This window comes from Xiphophorus couchianus, chromosome 3 (genome assembly GCF_001444195.1).
Source record: "Xiphophorus couchianus chromosome 3, X_couchianus-1.0, whole genome shotgun sequence".
In the NCBI taxonomy this organism is placed as follows: Eukaryota; Metazoa; Chordata; class Actinopteri; order Cyprinodontiformes; family Poeciliidae; genus Xiphophorus; species Xiphophorus couchianus.
Window position 1 is genome coordinate 15,663,885 of NC_040230.1, and position 16,951 is coordinate 15,680,835.

The 16,951-nt window shown below is 38.8% G+C and overlaps 1 protein-coding gene across 4 annotated transcripts in view; it reads right to left on the minus strand.

Annotated features, from left to right (window-relative positions):
* Positions 1 to 16,951, minus strand: part of adam22 (ADAM metallopeptidase domain 22) — a 66,372-nt gene that overhangs the window by 45,172 nt on the left and 4,249 nt on the right. For all 4 annotated transcript variants that reach the window (XM_028012085.1, XM_028012086.1, XM_028012087.1 and 1 more), the window contains exon 3: positions 16,226 to 16,302. In XM_028012085.1, coding sequence (XP_027867886.1) covers positions 16,226 to 16,302 — 77 coding nt within the window. The remainder of the gene's footprint in view (positions 1 to 16,225; positions 16,303 to 16,951) is intronic.

Consider the following 16,951-nt stretch of genomic DNA (forward strand, 5'->3'; position numbering starts at 1 on the left):
ATATAGCAGGAAACTTTTATTATTTTTTTGTATTATGAGGTTGCTTTCATTCCAATTCAATTCAAATATGCTTTATTCATCAAAAAAGCAAATTACATGTTGTTGTAACTCATATCACCCAGTTATCTATAAGGAGTGAATCTGGATAGTGATGCTGTGGGCCAGAAGGCTCCAGCACCAGTGAAAAAAGGCCTCTGACTGAAGACTTTGAAATCGAGGATGTGGTCTTTGTTAATTTGGAAGATTTGATCTGTGAATAAACAAACTCGGATTAAAGGTTGAATTTTCTAAGCTTTTTAGTGTAGTGTTTCATATTTAATACTTTATACTTCTTCACAAAGGGGGCCAATATATGTGGATGGACGCTTTAATTATTTGAAAAAGATGTTTTCAAAGTTACAGAGGAGACAAAATGTCATATCAGCATCAAAGCTCTAACACAAAAGCACTCACCTACAAAAGACAAGTTTGCTCTCTGCGCTAATGGGCAGTTTGCTGTTGCAATAAAAAATAAGTGGATGAAGAGAGCAGAGAGCGGAGAAGTGGAAGAATCATAAACAGAGGAGTAATCGCCAGAGGGGAATACAGAGGTGAGATTTGAAAAATAAAGTCTGAATATGGAGTTTAGGTCTGAAACAGAAATCATAATGTGCTTTGCTATTAGACTATTTTTAAAGATCAGGCCAAAAATCAAACTATAACATGTACAGCACAAATTAGAGACTTTATGTATATCAAGACAGCATAAAGTTGTTTCAGTGCAAACATATGTTTCTGTGATGAAGACGTTTGATGGGTGCAACTCTTTGTTCTGCTGGGATGTGTGTTTAAGATTCGGAGCCTGTGATCTTCATCCAGACTCAAGCTGAGCTCAGACACGGGGGGTTCAGGAGCGCATCGCACCGCAGCAGCGAGGTAGAGACACGAGAGGTTCGCTAACGGAGGGCGCCGATAACAGATTTCAGCTCTAATTGTTGTGGGATTTAAATAATTCACATGACAGACGAACAAGCAAAGGAGAGCCTCCACTCACACACCCACACACACACGCCCACACACGCACATCTCCCTCCCTTTCTTGTTAACATGAGTTCACACGTGAACAACACAACACTGTGCAGAAGTCTTGAGTCATTTTCAGATTCCTTTATATTTTGTTTCCAAGGAGCCACATTTTTCCACAATCATTCTTCAGAATTTCTAAGGTATTTATTTTAACAATGCAGACTTTGATAGCATATTTTACTCATTTTTAAACCACCAGGACCTTTCGAAAAAATATTTTAGAGCTGCTCTTAAGTGTACACAAGCCACTGTCAAAATGCCAGGTCTTTGCAAATTAAAGAAGGTGGAGTTCAGATGTTTTTAGTAGATAGTTCTGACTTTTCAACATTTGCATCATTTAGCTGATGGAGGTTTCTACGTTTGAAAAACAAATCCTGTTTTCTTTTTATGTCTAAACTATGGAGTACAGTTGTCAGAAAGCAAAAAATCTCCCAAACCCTGCAGGAGAATGTGTGTTACTATCAGAGTATCTTCTTGGAAGCAGAAAGTACAGAAGCAGTAGTGGAGGTATGAAACATTCCCATGGTCATAAACGCTTTGCTCATTTATTTGACCTGCATCATGTCTGAGTGGAACAGACATATTGTTGAAACTAGTTTCCTCCTCACTTAGTGTTTGTTACAGTTTCCCTTTGGCTCATTTCTCTTTTAAATCATCTTTTTATCCTCCACTGTAGCGGAAAGGATTTGCTGCAGCAGCATCTGTTGGAGACTCGGGGTCCAGCTGTCAGTCGGACCCCAAGGAGATTCCAGACCTGGATCCTCAGATGTTCCACGCTCACCGTGCAATATGTCAAATCTTACTGAGCATTCAGAGAGGAGATTTTTTTATGCTTTGATTTTAACAAGTCTATATACAAAAACACACAAAAAAGCAGCGATAAGGCTTCAACTTTAGAAAATGTCCTTCTTATTCCGCACTAAATGGCTTTTCTAAAAGGTAAAAACTGACTCAAGCAGGGAGAGCAGAGTCCATCTGGCTGTCAGTGCCTTCAAACATCATCCATCCTTTAAGTATTTTTGTTGTGAGCAGCTCTGGGCAAAGCAATCTACAGTGACAGCATGGCTTGATCTCCTGAAATGACTTTCTCTCTCTCACACACACACACACACATTGTGTATTTTTATATCTTAACAGGAACTTTGCATTGACTTCCATTCATGTTTCATTCATTTCTATAGCCTAAACCTAAATCTAAACTCAATTAACACTTTAGTCATAAATCCAAACTCAAAACAAGCATTTCTTCTTATGGGACCCAGACTTCGGGCCCCATAAAGAGAAGTCAGATTTTTCTTTTAAATGGGCCTTACAGTTGATCAAATACAAGGCCACACACACACACACACACACACACACACACACACGTTACATTTTTTGTTTTGCTCTGCGATTCCTCTCACGATCTGTGTCGCCAAGCGCCGCTTTGCCGCTGGGATGAAAAACAGCACAAAAAGGCCACCCTGGCAGGATGTTCATGCTTGAGTAGAAGTGGACTGGCAGCAGAGTTGCTTAGCGGGTTTTTCGTTGCTTTCCCACACTCTTTTCAAAGACTCTACTTAATAAACACACAATCCCAAATAACAAAAACGGCAGCAGGAATTCTGAAAAAATAAGGAAATCTTAAACACGTGCATCCTCTGTAATGATTAAATTGGTCTCTGGACATGGATTTATAATTTAACCTGATAATAAAATGGCAGTGCCACACAAAGGACTGTGCATGTGCTGTGTCAGGGGTCCCTAATGAGGATGGTGGGTGCCAAATAAGAGGAGGTCAAAGGCAAAGGAGGACTGAGAATAAAGCGCAAGGTTGACGCAGCAAGACCCGGCAAACAAGAGAAATAAAAACGTGAAAGGGATTGAAGAGGAGGAGCGAGAGCCTTTCTTCAGGGAAAAAGCTGCAGCTGCTTTCACCTGCCCCCCAACCCTTCTTCTGACAATCTTCTCCCCCACCGAGGCCTCATTAAGGGTCTCCAGGCTGTAATTCATTCACTCTCCACTCACTTATCGGTCGTGCAATTCCACCAGCAGACTCAACGGGAATTCTGCTCCTGTTGCGGAGGGAATACTTTAACAAGAAACAGGGACGCAAAAATAACTAAAACTAAACGCAAACATTTCGTCGTCCTTCTTGGCAGCCATGACTGTAGTCCATAGCGTGCCGCACACAAACAGATCGGAGTCCTGAATTATGCAATGATAACGATGTTGTGGGAAGGTGGCATGTCTGACAAAGTATGGATGGTTATTTAATCCTTGCTAAATTAGGAAGGCTCATAGTAGCAATTCAAAACGACTGTACTTTTGGCAGCAAACCTGCTTTGATTACTCTTTACACACAACTTAACATCCTCACAAGCTTCTACGTTCATGCATTTGTTGGAAACTTTGCTATCCTGCAGCTTTATTCAACTTCTTTGTGTAGTAAGGTTTGTTAAATAATTAACCTTTTGACAGTAAGCTACACTTTGAGGATTTTTTATTCTGCGTGACAGGAGAATATCACAGAAACAATAAGCTTTAGAGGAGCATTAGTATGAGTTCATGCTGAGAAAACAACTGCCTTCTTCTTGTTTCTGTGTTAAGCGAGTGGAGGATCCAGCGTCCCTCTTTGTCTCGGCTAATCCTCCACACCGACTGAGACGACTCGATGGAGGAGAGGGCCAATGAAAAGTGCAGAATAGGTAAAGAGAGAGGGGGATGAATTAGGAAATATAAGAAGAGAAAGAATAACTCTAACGTCTCAGAATAAAAGTATCAGAGTGTTTAGTGTCACTTTGTTTTTTAAATAAGGGAGTTTAAATGTAAAGCAAACATCTACAAACACATTGTACTGCATATGAGTTTAATGTGAAGAAATGAAGCACATTTGATAATTTATATGACATTTTAACATGCAGGTATATTGGAGTTATAGGTGTGAAATGTACAGTTGCTACTCTCTAAAGACAATGTCAGTTTTTTGTTTTGGTTTTTTTTCTAAACAATTTTTAGCTTTAGAGGCCTTTATTTATTAGTAGCTTGACAGGAAGAAGAGCAGAATAAATTAGCCATGGCTGGAAATCAACCCAGGTCAGCTGCATCAAGCAGTGTCCTCTATATATGATGCACAGAGCCACTTGGTGCCTCTAAGCTGCCTTTGCTGTGACATCACGACATCACCATCTTGTTTTTTAGTTTCCATACTCCATGATGGCCTAAGCAAGTGTTATCAGCCAATTAATCAGAAAATAGGCTGGGCTGCCTTCAGTTGGAGCCACTCCAAACATCGGGCATACCAAGGTGAGTGAAACTTCATGAATGTAGAAAGAGTGCCTCCATTGCATAACATGAGATTAAGCAACTGTATTGTAAGGTTACTGCTACAACATTTGAGTATCACTTTCATAAAGGCTGTAGCATATATTATCGGTAAGATATGGTCAACATATCTAAAACTTACATTGACACTAAAATATCTAATTTAAACAAGATGATTTATTTTGGCATCTCAAATTATCCCACTAGTCTTATCATCTTCAGTAGGTGCTATTCACAGCTTTGAATTCAAACTTCTCAGGCTAACGAGTCTCAATTTTTAACCTTAACGTACCTATCCAGACTATTCAAAAACAACCCATGTACTGAAAGACATTAAGATTTGCTGCACAGACGGAAAGACCTCTGATCAACATCTTTCTCCAACAGGTCAAATCAAAGCTTTGAGAGAGTGATAGAAATGTTTAAATCCCAGAAATAACAGAACATGCTCTCTCTTCTTCCAGAGAAAGATGTTTCATTTGCATGCAGCATCAGTTTTAGCCTAGAGGGAAGCTGCTCCCATACCTATGACTTACCAACCATCTCCTCTGTACACATACAAACAATGTCAACATAAACTCTTGGAGCAGAGAATGAGTCTCTGAGCAAACACAATCTTAAACACATCGAGCATTGCTTTTGCTTCACACACACACACACAATTCCCAGTGTGACAGCTACAGTTATGAGCTCAGAGATTCAACTGTGTGAGTCTGATATGATGACACACGAATCATCGGGGAGAAAAGTTCAGCCTGAGGCAAGACAGGAAAAGACAAAAGTGTGGAGAAGAGAGATGCTGGTTCACGGGCAGCCATTTCAAGCACCTCAGCATCGTATTTCTCCACATGTCTGCTGAACCTCGTTCACCCACACGTAAAGATTCAGGGGAGCTTGAAGGACTTCCTCATGCTCCCCTCTTCTTCCTCATGCTCCCCTCTTCTTCCTCTTTGTTCCCTCTATCACAGGCACTGTTTTTACCTCATCCAGTTTATAGTAAATCACATCATAGGTCTGTGTAATAAAGGACAGACCTTGGAACCGAAGAGGAAGTAAAGATGGGAGAGGAGGAGCACATCTGGGCTGATTTAATGTGAGTACAGATGTGGCTGGGATATATGTTTTAAAATAGGACACAAGAGGCTATAAGGACACATGCATGTGAAGATCTAAGGTTCACATGCACACAACGGACACCAGAAACAGATGCAGCAAAATTCATGGCCAAAACAGATCATCATGAAATCAGAAGCAAACTCTTTTCATCAAAGTCATAATGAATGCGTCAAAAAGGTGCCAAAGAAAACATAAAGGAATGAGAAGTGTTAATCATGTGTCCGTTCATCATCTTGTTTCTAACTTTCCATTTCCCCTGTTTCCAGTCAGTTCCCCTGTCCTCAAGATGAATGCACTTTGGATTTCATGGTTATTTTTATTCAAATACTCTGCGTTATGTCAAGTTGCCTGGTTACGTTTTGTTTGGATTCCCAGCACCTTAGCTATTAAGGTTTTGCTTGGATCCTTTGATTCATCTGTGTTAAACTGCTGCTCAAGACAAAAAAATTTAAAATGCATTTAAAATCCCAGATGAGAGAGAGAGTAAAATTATCCCATGGTTCACAAACAAGTGTGTTTTCTCCCCTTCTTTGTCACGTTCTCTTAATTTTCTCTCATGGATTGATCCTCCCCGTCCATCTGAGCCTCAAGCCTTTAAATATATTCTTATCTCTAATTAAGATACTTTAGGTGCCTCTTCTACACCTGAGACCCAACAACCCACACAATGACTCTGCAGCTACAGCTCTTCAGGATTACATTTTATTGATGACTTCTTCCTTCCCAGTGAAGCACACACACACACACACACACACACGTTTCTGGCAAAATAACAACATGTGAATACATTCATCAAACCACTGAACCATAAGATGTTTGTTAAAGCCTGAGAGGCAGCGGGAAGAACCATGTGGGTGTATCGGAGTGCTATCCGATAAAAGCTCCTCCCTAAACCCCCGTGCAAACACACAAACACTCACAGAGCCTGCACCGGGATGAATAATGCATTTAACATGGCCTGTAATTGACTCTCCACATTAGCATGAGGGATTGTCTGCATGCAGGAAAAGCTGACATGACACAGGAGTAGAAATAATAAAATTCTGATTCTCTTGTCACCTTTGAACAACAACAATAGGGAGGAGTCCACTCCTCCTTATGCTGCACACAGGCATCATCTCATGAGAAACTGTTAAGGCAGGTCATTTCTCTGCTCACAATAACATGTTTGAGATAAATAAATTCACCATCACCTCTGAATGTTTGTATTCAACCAGGTTCTACTGTAAAAGGCTTTTTTAAAGTAACATTTTTGCAACAAGGCCTCCATTATAGATGGCCAATAAATAGTTTACATTATCACTTAGTCTATAAACACTTTACAAATCATTAATCACTGTTAATTATGCATTAATAGAGGTGAGAAGATGACTATATGCTCAAAAGAAAATTACGTTTACAAATGCATATTGTAGGTAGTCTGAAATGTTTAGCATAACAAGAGACGAAATACACAGGTGAACAGATTTGGATCACTATTTGGCAAAAAACTAGTAGATTTTGTCTCCTTTTCACCCTTAATTAACCTTTTATGTCCTAAATTTAAAATCTCTGCCTGGATATTTTTGCTTATTTTAATTGTACGCAGTTCTTTAAATGTCCTGTGAGTAAATATATATTTACCCATCTATCCAGAACAACTGGAACTTTCAATATCTAGCAAGTTATTTTCACAATTTACCATCTATTAAAAGAGCGCCATCAGATTAATTTCACTTCCTGCTATGTCGGGGTGAAATTATCGTAATAACCCGATATTTACTGGATATTGGCGCAACGTCTCCCCTTTCAGAAACCGTTGTAATTTTGCAGATAGCGCAAACTTACAGGGTTAATGCATAATTCTGGGTTATAAATGATTTATAAACAGATTTATTAATAACATATCTATGAACCAATTGTTAGCCATCTATAAGCGCAGACTTATTGTAAAGAGGTACGTTTTTATTCCTCATTACTGGATGCTGCTTGCTATAAAGTCAACAACACTACACAAGTGTTTGTCTTTTGTCACTACCTGCTCATCCAAGAAAAGTGAACGTCAGTGACTCGACACAACATATTGGTTTTCTTCAATAGAAAACATTTGGGACAAATTTGAATAATAAAGTGAGATTAATGCACTGTTTGATCATTAGGACCAGTTGAACTGAAAATACTTTCTTTTGAGACATTTGTTCTAAATTGCCACCATATTAATGAACTCAATTGAATTGATATATATATTGGGCATCCTTAAACAAAATTAAGAAAACTTACTGACATGCTGTGGCTTGACCATAAAACAGGCCATTCATGTTCGAAAACATGACAAAATTTCTTCACAGTGATGTAAAAGATTCAATCCCAGTTACCGTGAAAACCAGAAGCGGTTGCTGCAGCCAAGGTTGACAAAACCAGTAATGGGATGTGAGGGCAATTACATTCTCACAAGGGGCAGGGCTGGTTTTAGTAGCTATTTTACTTTATTAAATGTAATAAATTGAAAACTGTTTTTTACTGTTAACTCTGATTGTATTTGTCTGAAAATTTAGCATTTTCAAACATTTATCTGTGTGAAAAAAAGCAACAAATAAAAAAGGAAAGAGATACGTTTTTTCAACAATGTAAAGGAAATGATAAATAAATGATCTATTAACTGTAAATCCTGGTTCAACATTCAAGTGATGTACAGTCAGGATGAGTTGGATCTGAATGTTTTTTATTGCTATATTGCTTTGGGGAAAAAATGCTTTTAAAACTGCAGTGTTTTTTTAAGGGTTTTTATTTTTTAAATGTCATCTGGCTTTTTATTTCTTGAAGTTTTGGGAGGTTTTTTATGTCAAAACTCATCTCTAAATGGACGATATATTTGTCTGTTTGTGTTTTTTTTTAAATCTTCACAGGCATAACACAGAAATCTGGATTCTGTTCAGAGAAAATGTAAATAAAGACCAACATGTAAGGCAGAAATTAACTCCCAAGTGTTTTAGCACTTGTTTCACACTAATGAATGACATTTTTTGATGCAGGTTTTAAATACTAAAATGATAATGTTATCTAATAACTGTGACAAGAAAATTTGTATTTTTAAACTCCTCCTCTGAGCAACAATTAAAAAGATGCCTGCAGTTATAGAGGTGAATCTGCTGCTGATTGTCCTGGTTAAACGTATTATTTCTGTATGTGACAGAGCAGAAATAAACACACACACAGACACACGCCCACAATCTTCTTCAACGCTACAGCACCATTCATTATTCAGACAGAGCAGGTGGAGATGGGAGGGGCGGGGCTGAATGGAGAGTGGGTGTGGGGCAATCAAGGGCAATGGAGTGCGTGTACATACATGTGTGGGTGTGTATATGTCTGTGTGTTTATGCTGGCGTGTGTGTGTGTGTGTTGGAGATGATTAAAAAAGGAGAACCCCCCCAAACCCAAGCGGCTCGCTCCACTCCCATGAATGGTAAATTGTAAGAATCGCTTGGGATGGAGGACAAAGACCCTGAAGGGGAATAAAACCTGCCTCCCTCTCCCTTCATTCCACATCCTCCTACTGATCAGTGAATTAGCAACTAAAACATAAACAATAACATATCTGACCACACTATGTGTATAAAACAGTGTATGTGTATTTGGGACAGATGGAACATTGTAACCATGAATTACGTGATCAGCTGCATTGAGTGGATTTCTGAGCCACGGTTCTGTGAGTTTACTTATAAAGCACCACTAATACACAAGATAACTCATGTAGAGAGATGAAGAAACCGACTTAATGCATGACAAATAAAACATTAAAGAGTAGCAGTCAAATTAATAAGCTAATAAAATGAAACTCTGACTCACCCACTCGATATCATAGACACAGTGACTCAGTGGTGGACATGTGAAGACACACAGATTTACTCTTAGTTATGGCAAGTACTGTCATTATGGGTGGTTCTTGTAAATAACGATGGCTTAAGAATGGAGCCCTGAAGTACCCCATGTTGTCTTTGTTCACAAAGTATCTAAAACAAAAAATATGGTAACATTCAGAGAGTGAAATGAGTCTACAACATTCAAATGAGCAAATCTGTGAGTCTGGGTCATTTCACCCCTTAGCCACAATGTCATTTGATCCTTTGCTCCTATCATCAAGCTATAGTATATTGGTTTGTTGTTCTTTGTAGTAATTGTATTTTCAGGCAAAAGATGATAAGCATTACCTCCTATGCATTATATATATATATTCTCTAATAGAGAATGCTGTTACCTAGACATAACAACTGTTTTTGTCCTGATTTATAAAGCAATTATAAAAACACAAACACACAAACACTGTCAGCTACACGGTGGCTATTTATATCAATTTCCTTACAGTGGACTATGAGTAGAGAATAGAAAATGACTTTCAATTGCTGGTCGTCAAAGTGGGTACAAAACAATGCACTGTTGATAAACAACAAAACAACCAGAAATAGACTGTTATCTGATAACAACTGAGTTTTATGTTATTATTACTGTTTATCTTATTTCTTTATATATTGCTGAAAAACTTTTAAAACTTTCTGTGTGAACCTAAAGTCTATTTCTATTCTATTATGAAAAGGAACCAGCATCCATCTTTGAAAACCCATCAGTAAAAGTACAGCTGGAACCTAGGAGACAGACTGAGTCTCACACCTTGGAGTTCGAAACTATAACAACCAACATGTGTCCAGGAGCCACGAGGCAAACGAATTTCTTACAGAACGCCTACGCTGCCATTATTCACAGCGTCAGGCTGAACGGCGTCTCTGAGCCAGGATGGAAAAATGTCGGTGGGTTCTGTTTGGCTGCAGACAGAGCGGGCAAAGGAAGCAGAGCAGCACACCTGTCTTGTTTGCTCCCGGCAATACTCGAGTGGAGGAAACATCCGCAGCTGCAGAGCCACTCATTGATAATAGAGACAACCTGAAATCACTGTTGATCCAATTCAGCTGAAACACCTCGCTCTCATGCGCCCACACGTCCTGATCAGCCTTTCTGGATTAAAAGCTATCTGTAAACAACATCGTTCCACAGCGGGTTGTGGGAAAAGGAGGAAAGGAAGGATGGACAGGAGGGCAGAAGGCAGCAGGAACATAACAACAAAGACCTTCCTTCGGCTTCAGGAGGAATGAAGCAGAAACGGACATATGGAGATGTTATAATCTGCAAGTCCACTTCTAGCAGTGAAACAGGGGGAAACTCGGCTGTGGGGTAAAGCCTGGACAGATCATCAGCCCAGAGGCGCAAGAGACCAGTCAAAGGTTCAGGGTCAAAAGAAAACAAGCTCAGAAACATGCAGTTCTTTGAAAAGCTGTTTGTCTTTTGTTTTTGCTTTGTTACACTTAAATACGACACTCCTTTGCTGAATGTTTTAATTCAGGCATGTTAAAGCATTTTTGAGTGTGAAAGGAGTGTATGAGGTTACACTAAAGTATGTAAGTTGGATTTTAGTCCAGACTTTAACTAGACAACTTCAATTTGTCTTGTTATAGAATAGAATAGAATAGAATAGAATAGAATAGAATAGAAGTACTTTATTCATCCCAGCAGGGAAATTACTTCGCAGTTACAGCATAGAGACAAGACAAGACAAGACAAGACAAGACAAGACACAATAACAACGTCCGGGTGTTGAGTCTGGAGTTTGGCTGTGGTAGAGCTGATGACATCACAGGCCACCGCTGCATCAGCTGATGGGGGAATGTAAACAGCGATCAAAATGGCGGACGTAAACTCCCTCGGTAAATAACACGGCCGCATTCCCACAGCCAGAAGTTCAATGTCCGGACTACAAATCTGTTACTTCACGTTAACATGACTGGGATTACACCACCTCTCACTCACATAAAGTGCAATCCCGCCGCCCCTCTTCTTCCGACTCTTGGAAAGGAAAATCCAGGAACCTCCACGCTGTATTCCGGAATAAGCGAGCGCAGCCAGGTTTCCGTGAAGCAGAAGATACTGCACTCCCAGTACTCCTTCTGGGTCCTAACCAGCGCCGTGAGTTCGTCTGTCCTATTCCCCAAAGACCTCACGTTCCCCACAACAATCGCCGGTACCACTGGTTTGTGCCGTCCTCTTCTATGCTTTCAGATGTGACCTTGCTGTGCTTTGGATCATTGCCTTGCAGCTGAACCGAAGTGTGAGTTAAAGGTCTTGTACTAATGACCAAACATTATCCTGCAGGATGTTCTGCTACAGAGAAAAAGTCTTAGAAATGGCTTTGTAACTCTTGGCTTGGAGAGCATTTTTCCATTTATAAAAGAAATCTTTATTTAAAAATTGTGTTACCTCTATCTAATGTTAAAAATTTATTTGATAAGATAAAAAAAAATACAAATTACGACAAAGAATCCACACTGTTTTGTCAACATTTACAAACACCTGACATAAATCTGGGTGGAATATTTGACAAAAAAATTTCAAAGTTAATTTAAATAATTTGGTTTCTTGACACAGATTGAGCTTTTAGGTATAGCACACACATTTTAATTGGGATTGAGATTAGATGTTTGGAAGGTAGAGAAATATTTTCTCCAAAATTGACATTTTTTTTAGCTCTGCTGACATTTGCAACTTCGCACATGGACAAGCCAAATGTTTTCTACAGAAAAGTCTTGTGGCCAAACAAGACAAAGCTATTTGATCATAATAACAAGAAGAATGCTTGAATGGGTCAAAATTAAGTTTTTAAGCAAAAGAAAACTGCACCAAGCGTCAGGTAAGGCGGTGGTGCTGTCAGACCACTGCACTGGTTGCACTGGTTGCATTATACAGACAGAATTGAACAATAAAGTGGGAGAAGTGCAGCCTAAATCTTCAACGTCACGTCAAACCATCAGCTCACGCCCACTGGCAGTCTGGCTGTTTAAACACTATATATAAGCAGCATATATATCAATGACAACAGCAGCTCTAATAAATCCACATATTTGCCTCACTGCTCTTTTTCCCATCTGTCATTATGTTGCTTCCAACTCTTTCTGTGACCTTCAGCATCCTGGGCTTCATTATGTGTGCCAGATTAGGGACTGACTGTAGTGAGACTCACAGACTGACTAAATTATTGGCATGCAATGTGTAAATCTTTGACACGTAGATTATAATTGCCAATAAAGGTTGCAGTCCAAAGAGTCTTTGGCGATAATATTGCATGTGAGATTTTGTGATCAGGATATATTGCAGATATATTGTGCAATCTTGCTGTAATTACACACAAATTTCCTCCTAATGTCAGATTACAATGATTAATCAGTCCAATATGCTGCTTTTGGATTATTTTTAAGTCATCCAGACTAGAACAGGGGAGAACACTAACATGCGAAGAGAGTAAATACAAACACAGAAAGCTTTGCACACTTTAAACAGTGGATCTTTTTGCTGGGAGGCGGCATCAAAACGGAGAAGACAAAATAAACATAGAAGAAGAATCAAGTTTTCTCTAAAACTAACTGAATAAAACCCAAAAGTGCTACAACTAATAATTGATAAACACCAAATAATTATTAATGCCACATTCTGTTCTGATATCTTATAAATTAAGCAGGTGTGAAGAGTTGTACTGCATTTACTTCTAACCCATAATTCATTATTACATAAATGTTAATTACACAGACGTGTCTGATTGTTCCTGCTCTGACGCTAATAAACTCATTGGTGTTTGCTGCTAACTGCTGTTATAATTTCAAGATGTTTTATCAGAGATTTTCTCCTGATCATTCCTGACAGGAGAAGCTGAGCTCAAATTAAACAGACTTAAGCTTTTTGCTTTCATGTTCTTATTTATAAGTATCTTTGTTTTTACTCTGTTCACTCTGTTGTTCACTGCCATGTAATTTGAGGGGATGTTTATGAAACATCACATATTATTAGTAACACACGTTTCTCCATTAATTTCAAGAGCTCTTTGCTGCTCTTTCCTGTGATTTTGTTTATGAAGACTGAGAAGCATTTTCTACAATATTTCACATAGCAAAACTTCAGGGTTTATAGACAGTTTTATAAAATGCTGCTGAAGATAAAATAATTTTAGATTTACTCTCATTCTAACAGACTTCTTACCGGTAATCCCACAGATTAACAATTACGCTGTGAAAGTGAATATTAATGCATGTTCATAACTCATATTAATTTGGAGCTACAACTGATTTATTTAAGACATGAGTGGAAATGTTTGCGTTTATTGCAAAAGTTATGTATTTAACTCATATCTCTTGGTAAATTGCACATTTTAGTCAAGTTAGGTTTGAGGTTAACACATTTATTTTCATTGGGGTGTGGATGTGAGAGATTGTTAATTTTGGAAATTGTTGGTGTTCCATCAGGACAATGATGTCAAATATGAATCATAATTGTTTTAGAAATAATAAAGAAAGCTAGCATTAAGTTTCTAGGATGAAACTGAATTTAAAAAATGTGTAGACTAAGTTTAAAAGTTGGGATTCTTCCCAGAGCCTGACCATTTTAAGTTTACAAATTCTTCCTGAATTATGCTAGAAGCTTGTAGGAGAGCTCCTCCAAATGTTGTTTATAAAATTCTTTTAAATTGTTGAAAAACACAATCTAAAAAGTTTAACAAATTAAAATTACATAATGCGGATTAATTGCTTGACGTATTTTGACCTAAAAGCTTCTCTCCGGTGAAAGGTAACATGGTTCACAGGAGCGCGCAACATGGTCTTGTGCTGCAGTCAGTAATTCAGTCACAAACACAAGTGAAAAGATGAGGGAAGAGAGTCAAACTGGTGAGCGCAGCAACAAATTTGTTATAAAGTTTGAATAAAACCAGAGTAATATGAACATACTGCAACGATGAATTATCCTTCCACTGAAGCAAGAGCAGTTTATAGTTAACATTTCTAAATGTTTGAAATAAAAATACTTCTTTTAAGCCTTTCTGAATATGAAAACGTGGAAAACTGAGAATCTTCAAACATGTTTGGTTTGCGACAATAAAACATTTTCTTAGACATTTTTTTTTAAATATGCATATTTACATTTCAAGCTTACAAAGATAAGCATATTGAGTAATCATCATTAATCACTGCGCTAGAGTGGTATTAACCACAATTAATTTATTTAATCGATTGACAGCAAAAAAAATAACTGCTAACATGATAAGTACAACTAATCTGACCAGAACTCTTTGTGCATGTTTGACGCATTCACACCCGTGACTAGTTGATGGGTCACTCAGGGAGTGGGAGGATTTACAGAAACAGCTCCTTTCAGACCTGGAAATTCTTGTGATGTAAGATTTCGCTCAGTAGGAGAGTAATTTCCCCTGTGATTAGCGAGCAGGAAGCATCGCTGTATGTGTTCACGGGCTTTCAGCTTGAAGCTTGATCGGTGACTCAGGAAACTGACCGGAGAAGACTGTGAGCATTGAAAAAAGGCGAAGGAGGTAGAAGCAATCCAGGAGTGAGAGGATGAGCGTGGGGGAAGGAGGGAAGGAGGAAATGAGGAGCGAGCTTTTCCATCAGCGCCGCTGTGATCAATATCAGTGTCTGACAGGCGCTCTAAAGCCTTTACCGTAAATCACTTCCTATTATTAGGGAAACTCTAAATCACACAAGCACTCCAACATGTGATGCATTCAGACATGCAAGCACAAACACCAGAGTAGCCAGTTTTGGCAAACAACAACTACTTTTATTTATTTATCTGATCTAAGCGGTAATAAAATCAAACAAAACCTGTACAGGGAAAGACGACATGGATTCTGTTGCATCATAACGACAAACCCCAGGTAAAATTCATCACTATTGTACATCACAAAAACATTTACACCTTCTGAACTTTTCCACATTTTATCAGCCACAAACATTTCTGCACTATGTTGGGATTTTATATGACAGACCAACAAAAAAATAGCAAATAACTATACAGTGGAAGGAAGACTGTTTTAAAAATAAAAGTCAAACAAATGTGGAGTGTATCTATATTCAGCCTCCCTGAATCAACACTTTGTAGCGCCATTTTTTGCTCCTATTACAACTGCAGGTGTTTTGAGGCAAGTTTTCTTACACGTCTTGGACACCTGGAGACTTTTTTTCTCCAATTCTTCTTAGCAAAATAGCTCAAGTTCAGTCAGATTGGAGGCAGTCTGTTTGTTTTTATTTTGATAAACGAGTTCATACATGTATGTTTAGGGTCGCTGTCTGATCTTCCATTTAGCTTCATTTAGCTTATTGTCTTACTGTCTAGAATCCCTGCTGAAGAAAATCCCCAAAGCATGATACTACCACCACCATGTTTCCCTGTGAAGCTCGAGTGTTCATGCGGTGTTTCCACCACAGAGAGGTTTTCATTTTTGACAAGGACTTTCTTTTCGCTTCTCTTTCATGAAGCCCAGAATTGCAGAGTGTGTAGTTTCTCAGCCAACAGATACTCCCACCTGAGCCCCAGTTCTCTGCTGCTCTCTGAGGGGGGTTAAAAAGCTTGGGAAATGGTTTCATAACCAAAACATGCAACGGAGGCGGCGAAATGCAAATGCATGTTACACTTTTTGGTTTTAAGTTGCAAAAAAGAGAAAAACATCAGGGGGCTTAAGAACTTCAGAAAGGATTAGTTTCCTACACAGCAGTTAAAGCAACCTTTAACCCAGAAATGTCATTTTGAACATTGAGACATTGTAGAAGTTGAGTAATTATAATTTGTTTCAACATGACAAGACAGGAACCAAAAGAAGGTTAAGGCATCAACAGACGGACAGACCAGAGGTTTAATTTAACCATTTCATACTCACTGATTCAGCTCTACATCCAGAATGAATGTTTTTCCAAAAGCATCAACTTGAAAGGTTGCTTGGGTAACGTGCTCCATCTGAGGATGTAGAAAGGATGTTTTATTTACCACTTACATGCAGCCTCAGTCACATTCACGCTTCGCTTCATTAACATTCACATGGATCAGCCATCCACCAACATTGATGGATGACTTTTTGCATTTTTTGCAGCACAAATCAGCAGGAAGAAACCTGTTTTCATGAAGTCATCAAGGTTCATTTTCTTTGTCTGGAGCTGACTGTTTGCAGAATAGCCATTTATCACAAATACAGCCAATGCTCAAAGATCCATTTCCCAGTGGAGGTGTAAAACTTATCAACCTTGACAGATTTTATTTCTCAGAAATATCTAAACTCATGCAGTCAGCTGGTTGAGTGGCAGTAACTGTATACAGAAACAAAAATAAACTGTTTCCTCTCTGATTGATTTGCTGGATTTGATTTATTCCAGGTGTGGGTCACATATGGTGCCGGCTTTATTGCACACCCATTGGGTCAATGACAACTACTAAATATAATTCCTATAGGTGCAGAACACCTTCCCCCTTCAGTTTGGCCCACGGGCTTCCTTTATTATCGAAAGGCGAGGTAACAAGCAGAGGGGGTGTTTTTTTTTCTTCAGGAAATGCCCCTGTGCTCACCCGGGAATGACCCCCCTGATGTCCACAGGGACCACAGACTCTATTG